The sequence below is a fragment of the Mytilus californianus genome, unplaced genomic scaffold, assembly GCF_021869535.1.
Source record: "Mytilus californianus isolate M0D057914Y unplaced genomic scaffold, xbMytCali1.0.p SCAF_8, whole genome shotgun sequence".
Taxonomy (NCBI): domain Eukaryota; kingdom Metazoa; phylum Mollusca; class Bivalvia; order Mytilida; family Mytilidae; genus Mytilus; species Mytilus californianus.
In genome coordinates this window covers 59250278-59274546 of record NW_026262734.1, presented here as the reverse complement: position 1 = coordinate 59274546, position 24269 = coordinate 59250278, and the positions used below count along the sequence as shown (strand labels likewise).

The following is a 24269-nucleotide window of genomic DNA, read 5'->3' as shown; positions in this document are numbered from 1 at the left end:
CAATGAAAGAAAAGGGATGTAGTGTAGTTGCCAATGAAACAGTAATACAGTCCTTGTTTAAAAACACAAATTTTGAGGTTAAGGAGGAGAAATAACCGTATCTATATTTACTTGAAATTTGGTATTTAAAGCAGTATCTATCGAATTAAAACATTGGATCCATGATAATATTAGTTATGAAATCTGCAATAATTTGCTTTTCTTACATTTTTGTTATTGAGGTGCTTGAAATACTACCCATTGGTGGAGTTGTTTTGTACATTTGCTTCGGTTGTTGTCTCATGAAGCTTGACCCATTCCATGTTTCGATTCTTTATTCTATGTACATGTAGCAGAATTTTTATGAAGGGACAATAGAGAGGTTTCAGGATGTATAATATGCAGTATGTTTTACAGAATGAATGAAAGATCTGAGCAGGTTATGTTTTACCAACATCCATATAACATATTAAGTATGTTACTATTGAACGTTCTTACAACATCCAAGTAGGAACATTATCATAACCATCCTGGAACATTATTGTAACGTTCCAGAAACATTACTGCAGAACAATTTCACAACATCCCAGTAGAAACGTTATTATAACCATACTGGAACGTTATTTTAATGTTCCGGAAAATTTTTCACGATGTTCCTGGAACCAATGGGAACCCAACTGGGAGTCCACGTCCTAGGAACGTTATTTTATAACGTTCTCTGAACAAAATCAAAACATTACTGGAACATTGTAGGAATGTTTTTGTGTTTTGTGGGTAATGTTTCCCCTACATCACCTTTGAAGTCGTTGTCCATCACAATCTGTATAAATTGGTCAAAAGATCAACGAAGAGTTCCCTCCCCTCACCAAATCGCATTATACATGTATTGTATCAGTTTGTTAACCTATGATTTTTGTAATCCAGCTGTCTATTGAAGCTTAACATGGATTTATTTAGTTCGGAGAAAAAAGCTTTGTTTTGTTTATATATTAAATATGGTATCCCTTTTGTTTTAAATTATTTTTTTTTCTCGTTTTTGTTGGTTGTATGTATTCTCATTGCTCAATTGTTCGCTGGGTCGATATAATTTTTCGCTAGCTCGAAAAATATGCGTTTCTCTTATGTGAAATTGTGGTCTTTAGTTATACCTCCTACTTTTTAATTGTTTACGGGATAATTGTCACTACAATCATGACAATGGTTCGCTAGTTTGCGTCAAGACCGGCAAATATCCGAGATAATAGCCGTAAATAAATCATAGATAAAAAGGAAGACTAATACGTAAAATTAGTATTTTTTTATTTATTATATGACTATAAATGTTCTGTTTTCTCATTGGCTAAAAGCATATGAAATCCTCTTTGATTAAACATTGTATTCACCGTGGCAACAATCACGAGAGGTTTATATAAGATTTGGAACATCGTCCGTGTACCTAAATATAGATATTCCAAGACAACGTCAATGACGTAGGTTTATGACGTCATATATTTTTCTCATTGTTTTCGGTGTATTCTTTCTCTTCTTCTTTTCGGTGTATTTATTTAGTAAACTTTATTGAATATTTTAACTTATGAGAAAAAGCAACTGCAAAAACAGATGATATAGTTAGTTAAAAAGAGGAGGCAGTTTTAAAATGATCTTGAGCAAATACTAGAAAATTGGAAACGGATAAAAAGTCATATGATAAAACAATTGTTGACCTTTGATTTCAGTTGATACAATGATTTTTCAACCTCATCAAAAGTCAATAATTGAATAATATTACGAACATTGTATACTACTAGAATTAAAAACCGTATTGGTAGAGTCGTCGAAACACAGATATTTTATGAGTGAGCGTTGTTGTAGATCATTATGATACGATTGGTTTTCCATATATTATTGTGAAGTAAATAATAGAATTGGGTTATGTACTATGTATTATGCTATCTGTATATAATTGCAAGGTCATTTATCCAAAAGGTAATGTTATTCATATCATATGTATCATAAACTATTACAAACAATCGTTATATGAATTGTATGACAATACTGCATTTGATAAAATATTATATTTACCAACTGTTTAAATTTCTAATTTTGTGAACTTGATATTTTAACACGAGTACACACATATATATTTAATAAATACACTCGTGACCGACTTCACCGCTTGTACATATCAGTGGCTAATTGTTTTTTTAAGTTGTCTGCAAAATAGTTAAGACTACATTACAATATTAAACTGGTTAATGATATGCGATTAGTTTCACTATTATATAAAAAACAAATTAATCACGTGATAAATGTATAAAATATGATGTAGGGAAAGCATAAACTGTCATAATGGTCTTGATGTATAGATTCTAGGCACTGACGTGGTTTATCATCTTAATTACGTGTTAAGGTGAACGTTCTTTTTATTTGTCTTTGTATATTTTTAACCTTTATTGTTTAGTCCATTTTTGGTAATATACTTTTGGCGTGGCTTGGTATTTCTACATCCCGTGTGTTATTGTGCTATCGACATTTTTGTATTCTTGTCTTTCATTTTTTCTTATGTACTTGGTTTATAGGGTGTCTATATGCCATTTTATTTTTTCTTTGTTCAAATAGTTTTATGTTTGTTGTTCCTTTGTTTTCCTCATATAGTTGGTGTGATTCCCTCGGTTGTAGTTTGTAACCCGGATTTGGTTTCTGTCAATCGATTTATGACTTTTGAACATCGGTATACTACTGTTGCCTTTTTTTATTCAGATACATTTTTCCTTGAATGTACGGCCTCAAAAAGGTCCTTATTGTCAATCACACATCGAACTGGAATACCTCCATCTGAAGTACATTTATTGAAAATTAGCTCATTATACAAAGTAGCTAGTGATGTAGCACAATCAATATCATCTGCTAAAGCTAGTGTTTCGCTAGGTAGTGTACTTCTAACGACTTTGCTAATTTTCTTAGATTGCCATGTAACTGGGTTGATTTTCCCATTTTCTCAAAGTACCATAATCACAAACCCTCCTTGACTTTCCCCAATCTGAAAGATTTCCGAAAGAAGCATCAGTATATAATAACAGTTCAACATGTTCTCCAAGTTCCTTGAAATGAAGGGACACTGGATCATTTCTAACTTTCCTTAATAGCTTGTTCACTCTTTTCAGGTCTTCAATAGTGCTTGTCTTTAACTTTGATGCAATCATAGCGATGTCAAAAGCAATGTCATGACGATTTTGTTTTGCAAGCAACAGCAGTTGTTCTACTTTTCATCTTAGAACAGTTTGTTCGACTGACAAAAGCTGAGAATCCCATACCCTTTTCTATCTATTGATAATGTGTTTAACACTTCAACATAATCTGTCTGACTCAGTATAATTTTATCATCAGCATGGCTTAGACCCAGTCCTAAATATTTGAAAGATTCTGCAGCTTCTTTTCCGACAATTAATTCCTCTCTTATTTTCAATATAACCTCAGTTTCAAACAAATTGGTTCCTGCCCACATAAAATCATCAATATGAACTGCTCGTACCCCAACCAGACCATTGGAATCGTGCCAGTAAAATACTGCTGGATCGACTTTAGATCAGTACCTCCACATTCTTTAATGGTTTTCTTAACCTTTCCATACCATTTAAAAAAGGGGCATCTGCAAGACCATAACACATTTCTCTAAAAGCCAGATTTTGCCATTAGCATAAACTTCCTTGGATGAGCTTTTCTTTGTTTTTTCTCTCCTTGTAGAAAAGCAGTTTAAATGTCTATGGAATTGATCAACCATTTCTTTTGCATTATCATTGTTAGAATGAGTCTAAGAGATTGTTTGTCACAAGTAGGAGAGTTCTTCTGTATTTTATCCAAACAATCTTCTTCGAAACCTTTTGCATCGAGTCTTGCTTTCCGGTGTATTTCATTATCTGCCTTTTTTTTTTATAGTATATACCCATCTACTGGATACGTATGACTGACCAAAGTCTTCAACTTTTTTATAAACATTATGTCTCTTCAAATTATCAAGTTCAGCTTGACGAGCATCACAAAAGTCAATCTCATTGAAGAATGCTTCTTCTGATTCCTCGTCATCCTCTATATCCTGATCCGTGTCAGACTTTAGAACTTCCAATTCATCAACCGTACTTAAGTCTATGGACATTTTGTTACCTCTAAGGTCTTCTGGTTTCCTATATTCTACATTGTACCAATTCCTAGTATTTTAAGATGCTTTACCAGCTCTACTCAGAACAACTCCTTCTCGTGGATTATCATCATCTGGTATTTTAAAGTTCACTTTTTGGTCCTTTTTTAAAATGTAGCCTTATTACTTTTTGATTCAACACTTCTACTGACCCTATAGGAGTTTCTTGCTCGTTGCTCTGTTTGCTCACTGGAGTATTTTCATGATCCAGAGTAATTCCATGCCTTTGATTTGTAGGATTATCATATTCCAGTTCAGAGTCAGCTCCTGATTAACCTACTTCTCCAGATGCATGCCCTTGATTATTCATCGGATTATCACTGTCTAATTCTGAGACATCTGCCTGACTTTCCAATTCAGATTCATGTCCTTCTTCTGCTCCATTGTCACTTTCATTGACTGACTTATTGTTTACATGTGAGTGTTCCTCATCATCACTATCATAACAAAGGTCTTCATGTTCAGCCTTATTCTTGACAAAGTTTTGAGTTTTCAGACTTTCATTCAATGTTGCCCTCTTTTCCTGCAGTTTGTTTTTCTTTTCATTTTGTCCTACATTCATGCACTCTTAGATACGTTCCCCCATACCTTATAAACACAACAACATTGTCCTGTCCAATAACTGTACCTGGTCCATTTCATTGATGTTCTCTAAGAAAGTATACTTTATCTCCATTTCTGAATTTCTCACCTGAAGGACTAACCTGATTTCGAAGAGCACGTCTAATTGTTTTTAGGATTCTGATGCTACAAATGCTTTCCTTGCCTCGTGAAGACCAACTAAGTGTTTTCCCATTGTTTTACTCATTGTTTTTCCTTCCAGAGCTGGAGGTTTATTCACTAATGTTGTTGACAAGTTAGGATGTCTCCCAAACACAATCTGATAAGGACTATATTCATACACATTTACAAGACTATTTTTGGCATTCACAGCCCAGCAAATAGCAGTTTCCCAAGATAGATTGGAAATTTCTCTGATTTTATTAACTGTTTCAGTTAGAGTTGCATTATGTCGTTCTACAATTTCATTTGACTAGGGAATTATCCTGGTCTTACATGTAACTGACATGTTTAGATTTTCAGCCAGATCACGAAAAAATTGAGACTTGAATTCCCCGCCATTGTCAGTGTATACTCCAACTTCAGGAGCACCATATACACTAACCCATGCATCTGCATGAATTTGTCAACAACTAACTGTTAGTCTTATGGCTGCTGCACTTAAACGGCTAAACAAGTCAATTATGTGCAAATAGTAGAAATTGTGATCAATTTCATGTACATCCATAGCAGCAATTTGGTTAAAATCATTTGCATGGGAAAATGCCACCACTGGCTTTGGCTTTTGACGTTGAAACTTGAAACAGGCAATGCATTTTGAGCAAACATCATTCACTATTGCCTTTGCAACTTTTCAGATGAGGCATGACCAAATTGTGTATGCAGTTTTGATATAATATCCCTCTTTCTTTTCTTAGAGAATCTAGAATCAACCTTAAGGATTTCCTCCTCACTCACTGCAGTATTTTTCTGTCTATTTCTTTTTTCTTTAATGTTTTTGCAATTATGACCATTTGAAGTGAAATGAACATCATCTGGTTTTCCAAACATAGTCACTTTATCATTATGGAGATCAAGAACTGTTTGCGCTCTTTCCAAAGAATCTTTGCTCAATAATAGAGGTATTTCGCAATCAACTACTTCTGTTTCTATGTAACAATTTAGAGATCCAATTGTGGCTGGTAACTTTACAGACTGATAAGAATACACTGTTTGACCATCACCAAATTTGAAAGCTGTATGACTTTCCTTGCTTTTTATTTCTTTATTTTCAGTGTCAAAAGTGTCTTAAAATTGATGTAACCATGTAGACCCGCAAACTGTTTTGGTCCATGCTGTATCTACAACTCCAGCATTAAATGCATCAGCTACAAACATTTCTTGAGGTGTAATGTTTTAGTATGAAGTTGTAATCAGAGTTATGTTTACAGTTTCAGATGTGTCTGTTTGTTCCTCTGTATTTATCATTTTAACATCATATGTTTTACATGTTTTTTGTGGACAATCCCTAAACCAGTGATATTTTGAATCACAACATCTACAACGAGATATGCTGCCATTTATAGTTGGATTCAGTCTGGATTGTGCATTTCTTTGATTAAATTATCTTTCTATGCGATTGCGTGCACCAAATCTCCTTGAACTACGCCCTCTATCAAACAGATGTTCTCCTACATATGCAGATTCTTCTTTTACAGTAACTATATCATTATCACTCTGTGATTTAGATGCAAATATTCTATTAAGGGCTGCCTTCATGGTATTAAATTTTAAATCAGAACATGTCGTTAAAGCGAAATGCCTGTCACTTTGACCAAGTCCTAAATGCTAATATTGCATCATGAAGTGCCATGTTATATTTCTTGCACTTGTTATACTTCTGTTCAAACTAAATTATATAGTCACACATTTTTATTGAAGACTCCCTGTGAAGCTGTATATGCTGCATAAGCTTGATCTATCTTGTCCTTTTCAAACAATTTATCTAATTCTGTTATTAATTTGTCAACTCCTTCATCAACATTCAGATTCTCTGGTGTCATTTCTAACACTACTCCTCTTGGTTTTCCTTGTAAAGACAACGCAAGTGCTAGGCCTCTCTTCTTGTCCAATTCTGTAACCAGTTGCCACATCTTCACTTCGTTCTTCCATCGCTGGTATGATTTCTCTGTTGTCAAACTTTGTGGGTTCTTATGACTCAGAGCAGTCGCCATCTCACCGGATGTTGTGAGCTCTGCTACCACTGTTAAATGGCTCTAATTGACTAAAATGTTCTCTGTACAACTTTAATCTAAACCCACCAAGTTACAAACTGTAAATACAAAGATACATACACATAGAACTAAAAACTAAACTTAATAACTAAACTACTGAACTAAATTGTTAACACTATATATCATCTTTCGTTTATTATTTCGTACATACACCAGGCGTTTGGTATCTTGTTTGAATTGTTTTACATTTGTCATTTCGTGCCCTTTATATCTTACTATTGGGTATGGATTTGCCCATTATTGAAGGCCGCACGATGCTGTATATTTGTTAACTTCTACGTTATTGGGTCTCTGGAGAGAGTTGTCTTATTGGCAATCATACCACATCTTCTTATTGTTATAACCCTTATTAGACTTAAGGGCTCACGATACAGTTTTGATCCCATAATGAAATTTTGATGAAAATTTGCATATTGGCTATTTTTCACCTGATTAAATCAAATATGTAATAAAAAATATACCGTCATGTGCTACTTTTTGAGTAAAATGAGGTCAAAATTTCAGATATTTGCTCAAAATTAAGATTTGTTGACGTATTTTTCCTTTCGACAAAAACACAGAACTTTTTTGTTTTAAAAGATAAACACAAGCTGTTTTTTGTTAAATTATTTGTAATTTCTGTTTTATATAAATGTTCTATAAATTTGTACATTATATTTTTACAAATAACTCATATTTATCAAATGTTCATGATTGTAGGAAAAAAACGTCGTTTTTTGCTGTATATTTATCAAATTAAAAAAAATTGCACTATTGACGTTTTCATGAAAATTGGTACACATAATCTTCATACGTAATCAAACCAAATGTCATTTTAAAAAAGAAGGGTCCATGAACTCGTTTTCAAGTTAAATCAGTTTGAATGATAAAAATCAGTCGAAAACTGCATCTGTTCCCGATAAGTCACAGTTTGACGTCGCGAAAATAACAATTTACGTTAGCAACGTCATTACCTCCCCTGTAACTGTATTGTATGCCCTTAAGATACACTATTGTAATTAAATAGTTATTTTTACTTTTATAGAATGTTAAAAACATTTGTTGCGGATGGTGATTTAGCTGGATCCATAACTGTAAAAGAATATGAAGGACGTTATTTTCCAGCAAGTGTTTCAGACATACCTTCACAGTTGAAACATATGCAGTCATTTGATGCCGATGACAATGATGTCATCATTTGTTCATATCCGAAATCAGGTTTGTACGATTTCTTTCAGGCAAAATTCTTGTTTCTACGAAGTTGTGAATTATTTGACTTGTATCACCATTTTGAAATGAGGTACTTAGTTACCTGAAAATCGTAGAATGCAAACATAGGGACGCTTTTCCAGCAACGAGGATAAACAAAAATAAGGATATGTGGTGATTTTGTGTTTATGAGATAACTATTTATAAAGACCGAAGACAAATAGTTAAACAATTACAGGTCATTGTACAACCTTCATCAATGATTTATACCCCTACCATATAGTATGTTATAAATGGTTCCGACATGACAAAATATGAGAGAATACCAGCGGCTTGATTTATACTACAACGAGAAATGAAAAACATATTTAACAAGCAGCAGCCAACGACAACCACTGAAGCTTGGAAGATGGACATAAACGATGTGCCGGGTTTTAACATGTTCCTTGGTGTATAAAATGATTTAAGGTAAACATGTCCGCCAAATAAGGTTCAATTGACCTTGACCTTATTTTCATGGTTAGTTTGTCAACATTATACTGTCAAGATAACGTTCGTTTCTAAAATCTTTTAACTAAAATGTCAACAATATTCTATATATGCAATACATTTTCGTCTGACGGATTTATCTGACCTTGACCTAAATTTGATGATTCAATAGGTTAAAATGAAGTTTTCTTGAATAGGTCCGTTTCTTAGATACTGTAAGTTATTATATATCAACTAAATAAATTGGCTACAATACCGTCATAGAAGGGGCAAAAAAAAAAGTCAATGGTATTGTAGTTAAGCACTATGATATATCGACCACTGAGTATTCATAGAACATTACGCCATAAACAGGAAAGAAAGGCACGATCTTGTACAATGTCCAAAACAAAATTATACAAAAACAAAAGAAACATGTTTGTATTATGGCTTCACACTTTATTGGTTTTATTGTTTTTAATACCCTTATGCTCTCGATGTGATATAGTCTTCTGCATTGATGGGACGTAAGAAAGAAAAACCAATCTGTCATTGATGGGCCATTCCATTTAGTTTCTATAACAAAAGGGGGGATGAGTACCTTGTCAAAGACCCTCTTAAGAAAATTCTCAGACAGATTTCAATCCCTCGGATGCTTGGATAAAAACCCCTCAGATATCAAATCTAGCCACCAATCCCTCATTTTTACATATTTAGACAAAAAAATACCCCTCAGAAACACAAAAAATGGGTACCTCTCACTTATATTATGAGCCAATTAGTTCCCCTGAGAAATGACTTTGATACCCTTCAGAAAAAAAAACCCTCCCTTTTCTGATATTAAATGGAATGATCCAATTTATACATCACGATTTTAGGTTTCCATTGGATATGGGAAGTAGTGACAATGCTAGTTAATAACACATCAAATATTTCAAAGGATTTTCCAGCTAAATATATTTTGGAAGCTGGGGTTAGAAAAGTGGAACAGTTACCACCACCAAGAGTGTTAGGAAGCCATTTGTATTATGAACAACTTCCTGTTTCAATCAGACTAAAGAACTGCAAAATAATCAATGTTATAAGAGACCCAAGAGCAATAGCAGTTTCGGGTTTTCATTTCTTTACCAAAATAAAAGAAAGTAAATGGACTGGTAGCTGGGCTGGTTATCTAAATCTATTTTTAAATGGTAAAGGTAAGAATTCAATTGTAATATAAACATTCTACAGTTGCAATATGAATGCCTTTTTATTAATATATACTTATTTTTTTTTCTTTCGTAGCTTTGAAAATTTATACTGTACGCGTACACAAATGTACAAATAGCTTATTAAATCGTCATAGACATGAAGAAAAAACCCACTGAAAAGATGATTGTTCTTTTTACTTCTTGTAACATTGTTACTGTAAATTGCTACATCAGTTATCAGTGAGCTCAATAGCTGTATTAATATCAACATGCAATATAAATTCATTATGACTGTCATGCAAGTGAGAGGTTTAGCTAGCTATAAAACCAGGTTTAATCTTCCATTTCCCACATACGAAAATGCCTGTACCAAGTCAGGAATATGACAGTTTTTTTCCATTCGTTTGAAGTGTTTGAGCGTTTGATTTTACCATTTGATAAAGGACTTTCCGTTTTGAATTATCCTTGGAGTTCGGTATTTTTGTTATTTTACTTTTCACATCATTTCATAAAAGACATATCTATTCAACTTACTAGTACGTGCTTGGGATTTAAAGGCAGTTTCAAACCATAAACAAAATATTTACTTTATTGTAATAAGGTAATTCAAATGGCAGATCGGTTCGATTCCGATTTTATTTGACAACGAAAGCCAGATTTCCTGCTGACGTTCGTTGATTTTCTCAAGTCACCATGGCTGCTACCTATCAATTAAAACTGGCCGACACTATATAGATAACAGTGCTGAAAGTGCCGTTAAACAATAATTAATCAATAAATCGACAATTTAAAAAGTCAACCAAATGTCTTTGTCGAAAAAAACTTTTTCTTTTAAGAAAATAGTCAGATGAAATTTAAAAAATCTGGAATTTAGAATTGATAATTAATCATAAGCATTAGTTAAGGAACAAATTAAACTGAAATATTGATATATTATGAAATTCCTTTTCGAGGTTGATGATTTTTTTCAATTGGCGGTAAAAGGCTGACTTGGGCATCTGGTGCAGAAAAATTGGTACCGTTTATGTTTTTACTACCACTGGGTCGATGCCTCTGCTGGTGGACTGATAGTCCCCGAGGGTATCACCAGCCCAGTAGCCAATACTTCGGTACTGGCATGAAAATACGGATTTAGTGTTATCGAAATTTCCTGTTACAAAATGTTTGAAATTATTTAAAATTAAGGAATGTATCTCCCTCATGCAAAGCTCTGATTCCCTGCCCGGCTTTGGCTATACTTTTTTGTTCTTTTTGGCTTATAGCTCTTCATCTTTTAAATAAGCTTTGGATTTTCAAATATTTTGACTTGGAGCATCACTGAAGAGACATTGATTGTCGAAATTCGCATCTGGTGCAGAAAAATTGGTACCGTTTATGTTTTTACCTTATATTTAGTATTGGCATTATTTGCTTCTCAAATCGTGAGAAAGGAAATCAAGAATCTTAAATTTTGGTAATGACCTTCTAAGAGTTATAGAAGTCTTCTATGAAAAGAAAAGTGGGTGATATGGGGCAAAATATTTTACGCAGTATCGTAGGTAAAACACAATGAGTTCTTACATCTGACTAAAGTCCTAAACCTGACATGAATACATCCTTAATGACTGATAATACATATCTACTTCAGTTTTGTTCAACGACTGGTTTCAACATACACAATTCTGGGAGAGGGTAAGACAAAACAATCCTGATAATCCCATACATGTTCTGTTCTATGAAGACGCAAAAAAGGTATGTTTTGGTAATTTTATGTAACTGGAGATATGAACCAAGGATTATGATACTATGATATTATGATAACTATCGCCCCCACCCCCCCACCCCCCCCCCCCCTCCCCCCTCAATCCCGTATTTTTACAGTGTCAGTATACAGTAAGATGTTTCTGTCCTTGTGTCCACCTTTTGTATCGGACTAGTTGTGTTTGCTATCGCATACAATTGTCTCTGTCCCATCAGTAACAAAGTAGACATTTGCAATGATCGCTACTTATACTAAACCCATAATAGGAACAGCAAACTTTCTCTGAATCGTCACCATGTAATGCCATGTCCATATCATATCTTATCGTTTTTTGCCAAATTATCATTTTGGTTTCCATAATCAAATCATGAACTTTGCAAATAAGGTATCATTTTATAAATTTGGCCCCAGTACCTATAATTAAATGGGTTAAACTAAAGTATAGTTGGATCCGTTTTACATTTCTAATACTGGATGTAGTACGGTCATCATTCATTGAAATCTGCGAGACGTGTTTGCAAACATGTAAAAATCAAACAAACACAGACATGTTTACTCAAGAAAACCAAAAAGATTAAGAAAAAGACTAATAACAGTAGGAAAATTATCATCATTACTTTTGGTATAAGATTATCATGAAAAAGTCTGATATCAAAATAAAATTGTATGTTGATATTATATATTAAAATCCGATTTGATTTTCTGTCAGTAAGATGAATCTTAATTTTTTAAAATATGTAAAACTCATTCAAAAGCCCCAAACAAATAAAATAAAAAGGGACTATTTCATAGCATAGTTATGCTAATTGATTAATTAAAATAATATAGCACATATTAATTTTTAAAACATGGTCTTTCTTTGATTAGACATTATGTTATTGTTTCTACTACATGGTTTCAGTGTCCATATTACATCTTTCCTTTACTTTTTATTTCTATGTAATTTCAATGACAAAATAAACACTTTTTGTACATTATCTTTTAGTGATCAACGCTGTTCTTATATATTCTGTGTTTGCAACTGCCAATGATTGTTTTCCATTACTATGCGTGCAATCTGTTTATCTTGATGTCCCACCTCAGGTTAAACGCCAATAAAACAACAACACATAAATAGAGGGAAACCGATTAGGCGTAGGCAAATTGTTCTCCTATATGTTTTACACGACTCTATAGAAATGTTCATAATTATATTTAGTAGCAAACTCCGAAACAGTGGTGACGTTGCTTTGCTAAACTATCACGTAGCGTAGCAAGGAGGACGTTACCACTGTTTCGGAGTTTGATTTCGTAGCTGAGTTGCTGACTATCTACAATCAATAATTGTTATTCAAATATAAAAGATTTTATTTCTTTTGTGTGTTTCTTAGTGTTTTTGTGTATCCAACTTTCTTATGTTTACGGCAAAACGTTCTCATTTGCTTTATTTGCTTTGAACCTATTTAGTAAGATATATGAAAAAAGCAATGCTGTGTTGATTCTGGTGTCTTGATGTCCAATACATTTTCTTTTTGCAGGATCCATTTTATGAATTTAAAAGACTCGCTCGATTTCTTCAGCTAGATGTACAAGACTCTACAATTAGGACCATTGCAGAAAAAACAAAGTTTTTGAATATGAAAACTTCTAAAGATGCGGCTATTAGACAACGTATGGGGAACGTTTTTACAGACAATGAATATCCTTTATACAGGAAAGGTCAGTTTATGATTATTTTATAGTATATTTCTCGAGACACTTATGCTGACAACAGTACGAACAGTGTAGGAACGGACATGAACAGTTTCATATAAAGGATTTGCGAAGCCAGAATGTGTCAAACATTTAAACACAATTTCAGTTTGTACTGCATGTACTGGTTTGTTAACTCCGATAAGCACTTAGCATTATTATCTCAATTGGCCATTCGTCTCTTTTCAGTTAATCTTTCATATTTTCATTCACTTCTATGGAATCTTTTAACCAATGTAAACCAAATATTTAAAAATTATGTATATCTTATTAAAATCAGAATAAAAACCAGGCCGTCACAGGCAATATTTGATTTGGTTTTGGAAAATTAGAAAATTAGCATTTCCTTTCAACTTTGAGACATTTTTTTTTGAAACGGCAAGTGAATAATATTTGAAAGCCTCTCAACAAATTGTACTGATTCAATTTTGATTGGGGAATATACATGGCGGCAGTGGCGTTAAAAAATTCCCTTTGGAACCTTACTGAAAGTCAGCAGCAGATATTTTGGCAAGATAACTACTTTAGATAGTACCAATGCTTAGGGTTCAAATGGACATACAGTGTATTGAATTGTTGTTTATTTCACTTTTGATAAGATAGATACAATGAATTCACTAATTCCCTTTTAAATGATGTTATACAAAGGGATATGACTCTTTTAATGGGAGGAACTGTTGAATCGTTCGCAGAACATCAGTTCATTCCAATTTTTGATGGAGACTCTGCTACTCAATATTTAGATTTCTGTGTAGTGTATTGTGGGCTGTTTTTGTTTGACTGTGTCTGTTTCGATGATCAGGACATGGGCTATTATTAACTTAAATACTGCCTCATATTCTAATTGCTCTCATCAATACTCAGATGTAAGCAACATTTTTATCCCCACGAAAAGAGATCTGTCTTTTTCTCATAAAAAATGAAGATACAAGTGTCAAAAGCAGGAAAATGTTCCAAAGCGGCAATAAGAAACTACAAAGGGATGACAGTAAACACCGTTGCCAAAAGAAAACAAAATATTCCAACAACAGTATACAATTCACTGCTTAGAACATTACCAGTTAAGCAGCATGACCCCTCCCATAATGTTATCCCTCAAAACTTAGTGAACTACGATGCAAAGAAGTATACAAGCAGTTCCAAGTCCATTTATTATATTTTTTCATAAACCGTTTGTTGTTCATATTCAATTTAACAAGACACAACATTTACATTGATTTTGGTTTTTGGATTTGGGCGTTCCAGGTGTGGATCCAGGCTAGCGTTTCGCTAAAGATCGAACGATTTACGTTTACGTATATACTTACGAATTTCGTAAGATTTCACCTCGAGTGTTTTGCAATGGTGTTCGAAACGTAAACTTACGATTACAAGGAAATAAATGTACTCTCTTACACAGGCACGTCAATGTCTAAAAGAATCTTTCTTTTAAAACCCGAATAAAATATAAATCACAGATTATTCTCAGGTCAGCTTTCAAAATCGTATTTTAAAATTTTCGTCAGGTTTTTTGGTATGGTGAAAAGGTTTTGAGAGGTAAGTGTCCAGTCTATTTTTTTCAGTTATTTGATCGTTTTTGGTTTTATTAGGAGAATTGCCTCAAGATGGGTTTTTTTACAAGCTGGATCTGTTTTTGATATTTGTCATGATTAAGAATGACAAAAGGACTTCGGTCTTTATTAAACCAAATCAAAATGAACTTCTTAATTGTGTGAGTGAAATTATACATATCACGAGTGCCACATGTGGAACAGGATCTGCTTACCTTTCCTCAGCACCTGAGATCACTCTCAGTTTTTGATGGGGTTCGTGTTGCTCAGTCTTTTGTTTTCTATGTTGTGTTTTGTGTACTGTTGCTTTCCTGTTTTTCTGTTTTCTTTTTTAGTCATGACGTTGTCAGTTTATTTTCGACGAGTTTGAATGTCCCTTTGGTATCCCTCGCCTCTCATCAAAGGTTAATTATGAAGTGGTAGAAATTTCATTAAGCATCTAGTTTCTGTTTTCCTATTTGTCATTTCATACACCCTGTTTATCAGTTGGGTTTTGTTTATATATAAACTCAAGTCTAGATGATTAAAAGGAAATATGGAATGACAAATATAAACACACAAGAGACAGATTATTCGGTCTAGACAACGCTAAGAAAGTGAAATATCTATGCATTAACATGATATGTAGCTCTAGAAGTTCATTTCGTCGCATATTGTTAATACTATGCATCTGCTTCTATTGTACCCTAGAATATAATGTTCGTCAGGAGATATTAAATTATCAAGCATACATTTGTACATATTTTTTTTGTATCTTGGGGTTAGAGTTCCCCAAAATTTCTCATTCACATAAATGACAAAAATCAATTTGAAATTACTGATTTGTGTATCTATTAGGGTGTATCTTAAATCTCACTGGGGCCACATCACCCAGACCCCGTTTGCCTCAATTTCTTAACGAGTGCACTACGGTCGTGAGTTTAGTAACTATAGATTAAAATATCAATAATATTATAGGGTCCGAGGAGGGTTTCCTTTAATTCTGTATTCTTTAATTTTTAAACCATTTTTTTCTTTTTTCTTTATTAATTTTGCAAAGTATTCTTTATTCTTTATATTACTTCACCTGATTAATCTGTATTCTATATTATTTTGTCCTATTTTTCCTGTTCTATATATATGGGGTCGGTTTTTTCTGTAATACAAGTCCTATATTCTCTATTCTGTAAACCCCATTCTGACCCTCAAATAACCAGCATTTTGTGTTCGAAAACATTAATCTTAAATAATTAAAAAGCGATACATTAACCAGAATCTGTGCAAAGAAAATATTCCATAGGACAGCAATTCCCGCTAGCACTATTACATATCAATGTGAAGTTTGCATAGCATTATGTTAAACCGTTCTCTACATAATGAACATGCGTACACAGTTTCATTTTGATGTAATCGCAGAGTAACTTAAACCAAAAATTTATTATTATACACGCTATAACTGACTTTTCCTATTTCTTTGAAAACGGACCCTTGCAATCATTAGGACAACTGATGTTAAGAACCGTTTATGGCCCCACCGCCACTATCAATGAATTTGATATCTTGTAACCTTCGAAAAATGGTGACATGTTTTTTATATATATATTTGCTCGGAGCAACATAATGGGGGTGATTAAATTAATGAATATGGGTTTTTCTAATTGTTGAAGGCCGTACGGTTGCCTATAATTACTAACATCCACTCCATTTGAACTTTGGTTGATAGTTGTCTCATTGGCAATCATACCACATCTCCTAATTTTTATATTAATGTTCAGCTTGAATTTATTACAGATGCTACCGGGTGAACAGGACATTTATAATCTATATGCTCTCTAAGTGTAACACAAAATTAGGTGCATACTATTAGGCAGAATTGTTGTAAATGATCCAAAGCAACTAAACTTTTCCAGAAGCAACGGCAAACGTTTTTATATCTTAATTTTGAAATACTTGGAATCATAACGGATACATGTAGATGCATGTTGTAAATATAATTAACTCGAAAGAAAATGTCAAAGATAGGAAACACATTTCAATATTATCAACAACCACTACTATAGGCAAACAAGTAATTCTCATAATTTTACAAAGAATGGGGACCTCGGTGTCCGAGTTGTATAAGTAAGTCAACTACAGCGATCACTAGCATGTTAACACTGTCGTGAGGTGGTTAATTCGAACCCCGCTCTTAGCAGGCGCAGTCGCCGGACTCCGACCATTCAGTGACTAGGATTGCCAGTTTTCCTGCTAAAATTCGGTGGTACTCCTCGGGCACTTCGACTGCCCCTATCAATAACAATTGGCGGCCACGATGTAGCACAAAATAATGAAAGTGGCGTTATACATGAGCAATCAATCAATCAATCAAATTAACGCATTAAACTTCAAGAGTCTGTCGTGGAATAAAATATATCCTTTGCTTTTATGCTTTTAATCGCTCATCATTATATTTGTTTAATGAGCTCAAACATCCATGCCATACATTATATATTTTTTCATACAACCGGTATTTCCATTTTTTGTTCTCTGTTAGATGGAGCCTGTAAAATGTTTTCCCATTCATGAGGTGTATACTTTTGTACTTTCACGACTACTTAACTTTCTCTCTTTGAACCTATTTGTCACCAGGCATGTTATGCAAACAACATGTCCAACCGATCAATTCCTTCATTACTTATTATTTCAGCCCAATGAATTGACTGGTAGAAACAAATATTGTACTGTCTGGTCTCGTCATGAAGTAAAACCTTGCTGGAGTCAGTTCGGATGTACTGGATGTATAAATACGCAGCCACGTCCGGTCGAAGTGGAAACGTTAAATCCGATGCCCCGTGCAGGCGAATGCCATACTCTCAGCGCGTTAACGAATACTTGTAATATCGCTATTAGAGGTCTGTTGATGGCCTGTTGCAATGAAAATGTTCTGCCCTTTCCAACACACACTTTTTAAAAAGAGAAATTGTTACTTGCCGACAAATCTGCAGAATCGATTCATTTTGTTTTCGTATGCATGAAATATTGCAACTGTATGTTCAACACGGAACATCAATCAATCATACAGTTTCCTGCAAAAATATTTAACTAATATCTTTATGACTTTATACTTTACTATAACTCTATTGTTTGCGATGAAATTGCTGAGCATTTATGGGAGTATTTGTTGATATAATCAACCTATATATACTGTTTTCTTTTATTCATAGATGTACCGTGATCGACGATGCTAGGGACCGTCTTAACATTGTAATTAATGGAATTTTATATATCGAATATATTTTTGACGAAGTCAGATGTATTTACAGGGAATACCTAAATGGATAAATCGAGGGAACAGAAAAGTATTTCGAGGGAAAATAATCTATCGCACGAAAACAAATATTCTGTTTTCTGTTATTTTTTATTTGCTGTTATTTATCATGTCTCCTACCACAGATGCGCGTCACTTAATTATGTATACATGTATACATGTACATTGGATTTTCGGCATACACGCAATTATGGCCTGATGTCGGTTAAAAAAAGTGTTTCACTTAATGTACAGTATATCACGAGTAATATACATATTATTCGACTAATAAAAAAAACATTTCAGTACTTTTTAGAGGGGAAAATAAACATGAGCAATAGCGAAATTGATACTAGTTCGAGCTGATATTTTTACTACTAAAACATAGCGGCGGGACATAAGGGGTTGCCTTGATAAATCATCTGTTGCACTTTTAATGTACTTTTGAGAGCTTTTTTCTCCTTATGGATTTTTGCATGAATTGCTTGATTTAATCAGTTTCATTTTCATTCACCAGGCCATGCATTCAATGAGGATGACTGTATTTTTAGCTTGGCGTATTTATTCATTATTACCTTCAAAATCACCGTGTAGAACTCCACAAGCTGGGTGTATACTGCGTATGACATACGACTGAAGAACTAGTAAATAAAAGTTTCGTGTTTTATTTTTTGGGAATATTCAGTGATTCAAAAATGCAAGGAATGTACCAATCTTCCTTAATTAAAAGAGGATGTCCCTCTAGAGTTGATCAAACTCGATCACTTCTATTTTCAATGGTCAATTAAGGGGACTTTTGGAAGCTAGGTGCTGCTTCTAGTTCACTTAAAATAAACTCAAAAGGCCTGTATTTTTAGGAATGGTAAATTTACGATTTTCTCAGGAGTTTAAATTTTCAGTAACTCTTGATTGGGACAAAATAACATGGGTACATGTATTCTTATTTATTCCGTGGAAATTAAATTTTCTTTGGAGCTCGGTCATGTCGGTATTTTTGTTATTTTACTTTTTCTGTTGATAATGACAAGTTGTTGATTTTAACAAAATGTCAACATATGAAACCACTACGATTCGACTTACTACTACCTTTTACGACTCGTAAGTTTACGATCGAATCTACGAAAAAATCTTACTTTCGATTTTTTATGAAACGGTCAAAATCTTACGTTTAAACATACGACCGACGGAAGATTTAAGATTTTTGGTACGAAGTTTTGTGAAACGATGCCAGAATAGCGATTCGGACGCAAGAGGTTTCTATAGTGTTGGTTTTGTTTTTGTTGACCTATTTTTATATTTTACTTGGTTTTTGCTGCTGGATCCAAATTATTGTCACATTTACGTATGATGTTTGGATTGCTCACCAAGTTTTGTAAATATTACAGAACTATATTAACTATAACTGTATGTGGCTGCCCCAAGTCAGGAGCCTGTAATTCAGTGGTTGTCGTTTGTTGCTGTATAACAAATTGGTTTTTCGTTCATAATTTTGTACATAAATTAGGCCGTTAGTTTTCTCGTTTGAATTGTGTTACATTTGTCATTTCGGGGCCTTTTATAACAGACTATGCGGTATGGGCTTTGCTCATTGTTGAAAGCCGTACGGTGATCTATAGTTGTTAATATCTATGTCATTTAATCTATTGTGAAAAGTTGTTTCATTGGCAATCATGCTACATCTTCTTATTTTTATATATACAAAAATGTCATACAAGTGGGAGGTATAGCTAGCTATAAAACCAGATGCAACTCACCATTTTCAATTTTTATATGTTTATGTCGTCACTGTTACATAATTATTACATTTGTGCACTTAAATGACCATGTATTATCCCTTTCATCTAACAATGAGAAATATTAATAAGTATAAAGTTTTGTGGTAGAAACATTGATAAGGCAGACCATAGGCAAATTTCAGACATCATATATTTTTATTTTAACATAAATATGTATTTTATATCTTGTTGTTTTATATAGGTATAGAGGACGACTGGAAAACTTATTTTACATTGCAACAAAATGCTGAATTTGAACAGATTTACAAAGAAAGAATGCAGTACAACAAATTGCAGCTAAAATCTATCGTCAACCCCGGCAGTCTTGATACTGGCTGTGTAGAGACGACTAAATATGAATCAAAGTTGTAGCAATTGAAGGACAATACATTATTTGTTTATATCATTCATTATTATCTCCCTTACTTATTTTGAAATGTTGAAATGTTCCAAAACAATCAGAGTTATCTGAAGTGTTTCTGATAGGTTTGATTGTTTTTCTGTTTCATATCTAAAACCATTAAACTGGCATCAATATAAAAAGATAGAAAGCAATTTATATATGAAACAGTCGTTAGTACTAAAAGTTAAGGGGACGCGATTGAATTATAAACTGAACTATTTTGTTTAATTATAGATGCTTTATTCTTATCATTTATACATGTTTGTTATGCTATGTTTTGTTTACTTTGTCACATATCTTAAAGGTTGACTAACATGAAAATAAAGCAATATTAAGTCACGATTTGTTACATATGTTCAGTTGTTTACTATTTTGCCTACTTCATAATTTTACTGTAGAATCTTATTTGCTTGAATTTACTAACTTGAATAATATGTTTAAGTAAATGATTTGTATTATATGAAAAGTATGATATTTCATATTTTGGCTATCTTTCTTTTTTATGATGCCCTATAGGCGGATATGACTCATTTTAACTGGTCATCCATCGGGGACTGTTGGTTATTCTGGATTATATCAGTTCACCACAGTTTTTGATGGGGACTATCCTACTCAATATTATTACATGCCGTTACACATTGTACTAGTGACCTAATAAGGGACATAGTGTTAGGTCACTGGCTTCAAATTCTTCATCTGTTGTCCGGCGAAACGTTTCAGATTTTTCCTCAACGCCGTGTTGTTTTTATAAAGGGACGTAACACCACTACTTACCGTATATTAAAATAAAACACACCCACTAGCCCTATATAAAATAAACAGGGTCTCCACGTGTTTGCTTTTAACCAGTGTAATTCCTAGAAGTAAATAGGAGGTCAGATAATAAGATTTCTGTGTAGTGTATATTTGACTGGTGTATGTCTGTTCGTCTGTTTCTTTTTGTCAGGGCATGTGTAGTTTCTCTTCTATTCATGGTTTTATATGAACCAATTTTGTATATGTTTTTTTTTTTAATTTGGTAAAACAAAACACATGTACATGTCTATTTACAACAAACATCTCAATTTCTGTTTGAATTCGACAACATTAAGACTAATACATATCAAATATATGTTTGGAGGTAAACACGGTTTTCAGATTAATGCCCTTATAAGATAATGGAAGATCGTAGTTTAATTCTTGTAACTGTGATATTATGCCTAATGTTTTCAACTCTGAATTCGTTTCTGTTACGCTAGATTTTGTAAAACCAAAAAAAAAAAAAAAAAAATCAATGGCTCACAATACTTAATTTCCTTTTGGACTGAGATAATTCAAAAGTCAACTCAGGTAATAATTGCTCCTTTGAATTCAAAATTTATAAAGTTTTTAAATAACATACTTATAATTTAACTGGACATAATTCCCGACCGTAAGATATAAACGCATAGCAAATTGAATTATATTAGAAATGTTTCTTTTTTGACTCTCAAATAGATATAGGAAAATGTGGTATGAGTGCCAATGAGACTACTCTCCATCCAAGTTACAATTTATAAAAGTAAACCATTATAGGTCAAGGTACGGCCTTCAACACGGAGCATTGGCTCACACCGAACAGCAAGCTATAAAGGGCCCCAACAAATTACTAGTGTAAAACCATTCAAACGGAAAAACCAATTTGTATAATTTATGTTAATAAACATGTTAAGTGAAAACGCTGTTTAATTGTCTGTTTGCCAATTCGTACTAAGATATGAGCAACAGCACTTAATTCCCACTCAGAATTTTTCACAAGTTTTTTTTATAAAACATATGCATGATGTTGTCATTCAATGACCAGAAGGTAGTAAGACACCAATGAGGAAATAAAAAACTACAAAACAAAGATAGACACTCTCATTGCCAAAGGTAAAAGACAAACCGTCAAACAAAGCAAAACAAAAGTCACTGCACAAATTATTTTTTGTTTTGTTTCTGTAGACCATAGAACAGTTTGGGACAGTTCTAACCTAGAAAAGTTTTGACAGTTCTGGCCTATAACAGAGTTTTACTGTACTACCCTAGAACAGTTTAGGCCGTTCGCGATTAGAACAGATCCTAATAGCAACATTTCTAGAACAGTCTCAGACAGCTCTAGCTTTTTATTTAGTTTTTTTTTCAAATCTATTTAATATCTATTTTATGTTATTTTATTTCATTTTTTATTACCTTTCTTACTCTTTTTATGAATTTGTTTATTTTTTTCATTTATTTATTGATCTATTTCTTTTCTTTTCTTTTTCTTTTCTTTTTTTTATATCATTTCAAACAAAATACATCGTTGTTACTTTACATGCTTATTATTGATATTGTCTTTTTTTCTGTCCTTTAGCTTTATGAGCTGTTGTTAATATAAGCGCATGCTACAAATTTACACAATAATACTAGTATTAAACCTTTTGGACTGAGATAATTCAAAAGTCATACATATGGATCATTTCATAAGATTATGTAATTTCAGGTATATGTATTAACTCGGATATAAAAACACTCCCCAAGAAAAATATTGACACAGTATAATTAACAAAATTTACAAGTAGTGCACATTCCAATTATTTAACATATTTAAATAAGATATCCGTGACCTGTATAATTGTCTTCCTAAATACTATATTACTTGTATGTGTAATAATAATGGCAGAAATGTCAGAAGTGTATTTCCTCACTGTTTAAGCATTACATTGTATACAATCAAAATGATTTTTGATTTAAAATAAATGATAAACATGGAGAAATAACAGAACTAAAACATACATCAAAGACTGTTCTTATTCTTAGTATTTAATCTTGTTTGACTAAAATATGATAGACTGGAAAAATCCAGCTAAATGTCCTTATTCTAAATGACAATCAGAGAACTGGTCTTATTAACGAATGGATTCGGACAGTTCTACCCTAGAACTTATTCTGACAGTTCTACTCGTAAACAGATCTAAAAAGTTGTACTCTGGAACGGATTATGACATTGATACCCTAGAACTGATTCTTACAGTGTTATAAATGTAAAACTGCTCTAGAACTGTTCAGCACAGTTTCCCATTCGCACTTGTGCTGTGTGATTGCCGTAAACTAGCAAGAGATGTCACACTTAAGGTCACTGCATACGAAAGAACTTTTGACGAATTAGAGTACGGGGAGACACTTATTATAAAAAGCAGCACATTTCTGAAGATTGGATAAACAAAAGCAAGTAAGTAAACGTACTTATGGTTAAACCTAATTATCCAAGTATATAAAATATACTTATCTTTTTTGTAAAAAAGATCACATTACTTTATGTCAAGTCAAGTGATAAAATTCAATCATAACCTATAAGACAAAATAGACAGACAACATGACCAAACCTAGATCAGACAATCGTCTGTCGGATTTATTAAGGATACTACTGATACTAGAAGGACTGCTTCATACCTTGATCTTTTCCTCAATATTGACACAGATGGACGACTTCACACTACACTACACAGCAAATAAAAAAATTGAGAAACATTAACTCTAACCCGACCTCCAAAAATAGACGAACGTGCATGTGTTGAAGAAGATTAGAAATTTAACAAAAAGACTACTATTGTTTTGAAAAATTCCAATAGGGAACATTTTTTACATTTTTATAGTAACCATGACATTTTTAAGACGTTTCTGCCACATTATAACCTACTTATGGTAGACATTAATTATTTGTTGTGTATATAAATAGAATATAAGGGAAAACAAATACGTTCAATACATATTATTAGTTACATAGTGTGCTAGTGACCTAATACGATATAAATGGGGTCAGTAAATTCCATATGGGGTGAGAGCGAATCTCGAATCATCATATGGAATTAACTGAACCCATATATATCGTATTAGGTCACTAGCATACTGTGAAACGAATTTATCTTATCGACTATCTTAACATATGGTATATAGACTAGTGGCCTATCAAAGTGATTAAGTCTTCAATA

At 33.0% G+C, this 24269-nt stretch overlaps 2 protein-coding genes across 2 annotated transcripts in view; one reads left to right on the top strand and one right to left on the bottom strand.

Moving 5' to 3' along the window:
• LOC127711258 (uncharacterized) overlaps positions 1 to 24269 on the bottom strand; it is a 270314-nt gene that overhangs the window by 215232 nt on the left and 30813 nt on the right. The window lies entirely within an intron of this gene.
• On the top strand, positions 1877 to 20645 carry LOC127711257 (sulfotransferase 1C2-like). Its single transcript, XM_052217251.1, has 6 exons — positions 1877 to 1944; positions 8012 to 8184; positions 9522 to 9839; positions 11461 to 11564; positions 13092 to 13272; positions 20098 to 20645. Exons 2-6 carry the CDS (start codon positions 8013 to 8015, stop codon positions 20265 to 20267), a joined length of 945 nt encoding a protein of 314 aa, XP_052073211.1. The 5' UTR covers positions 1877 to 1944; position 8012; the 3' UTR covers positions 20268 to 20645.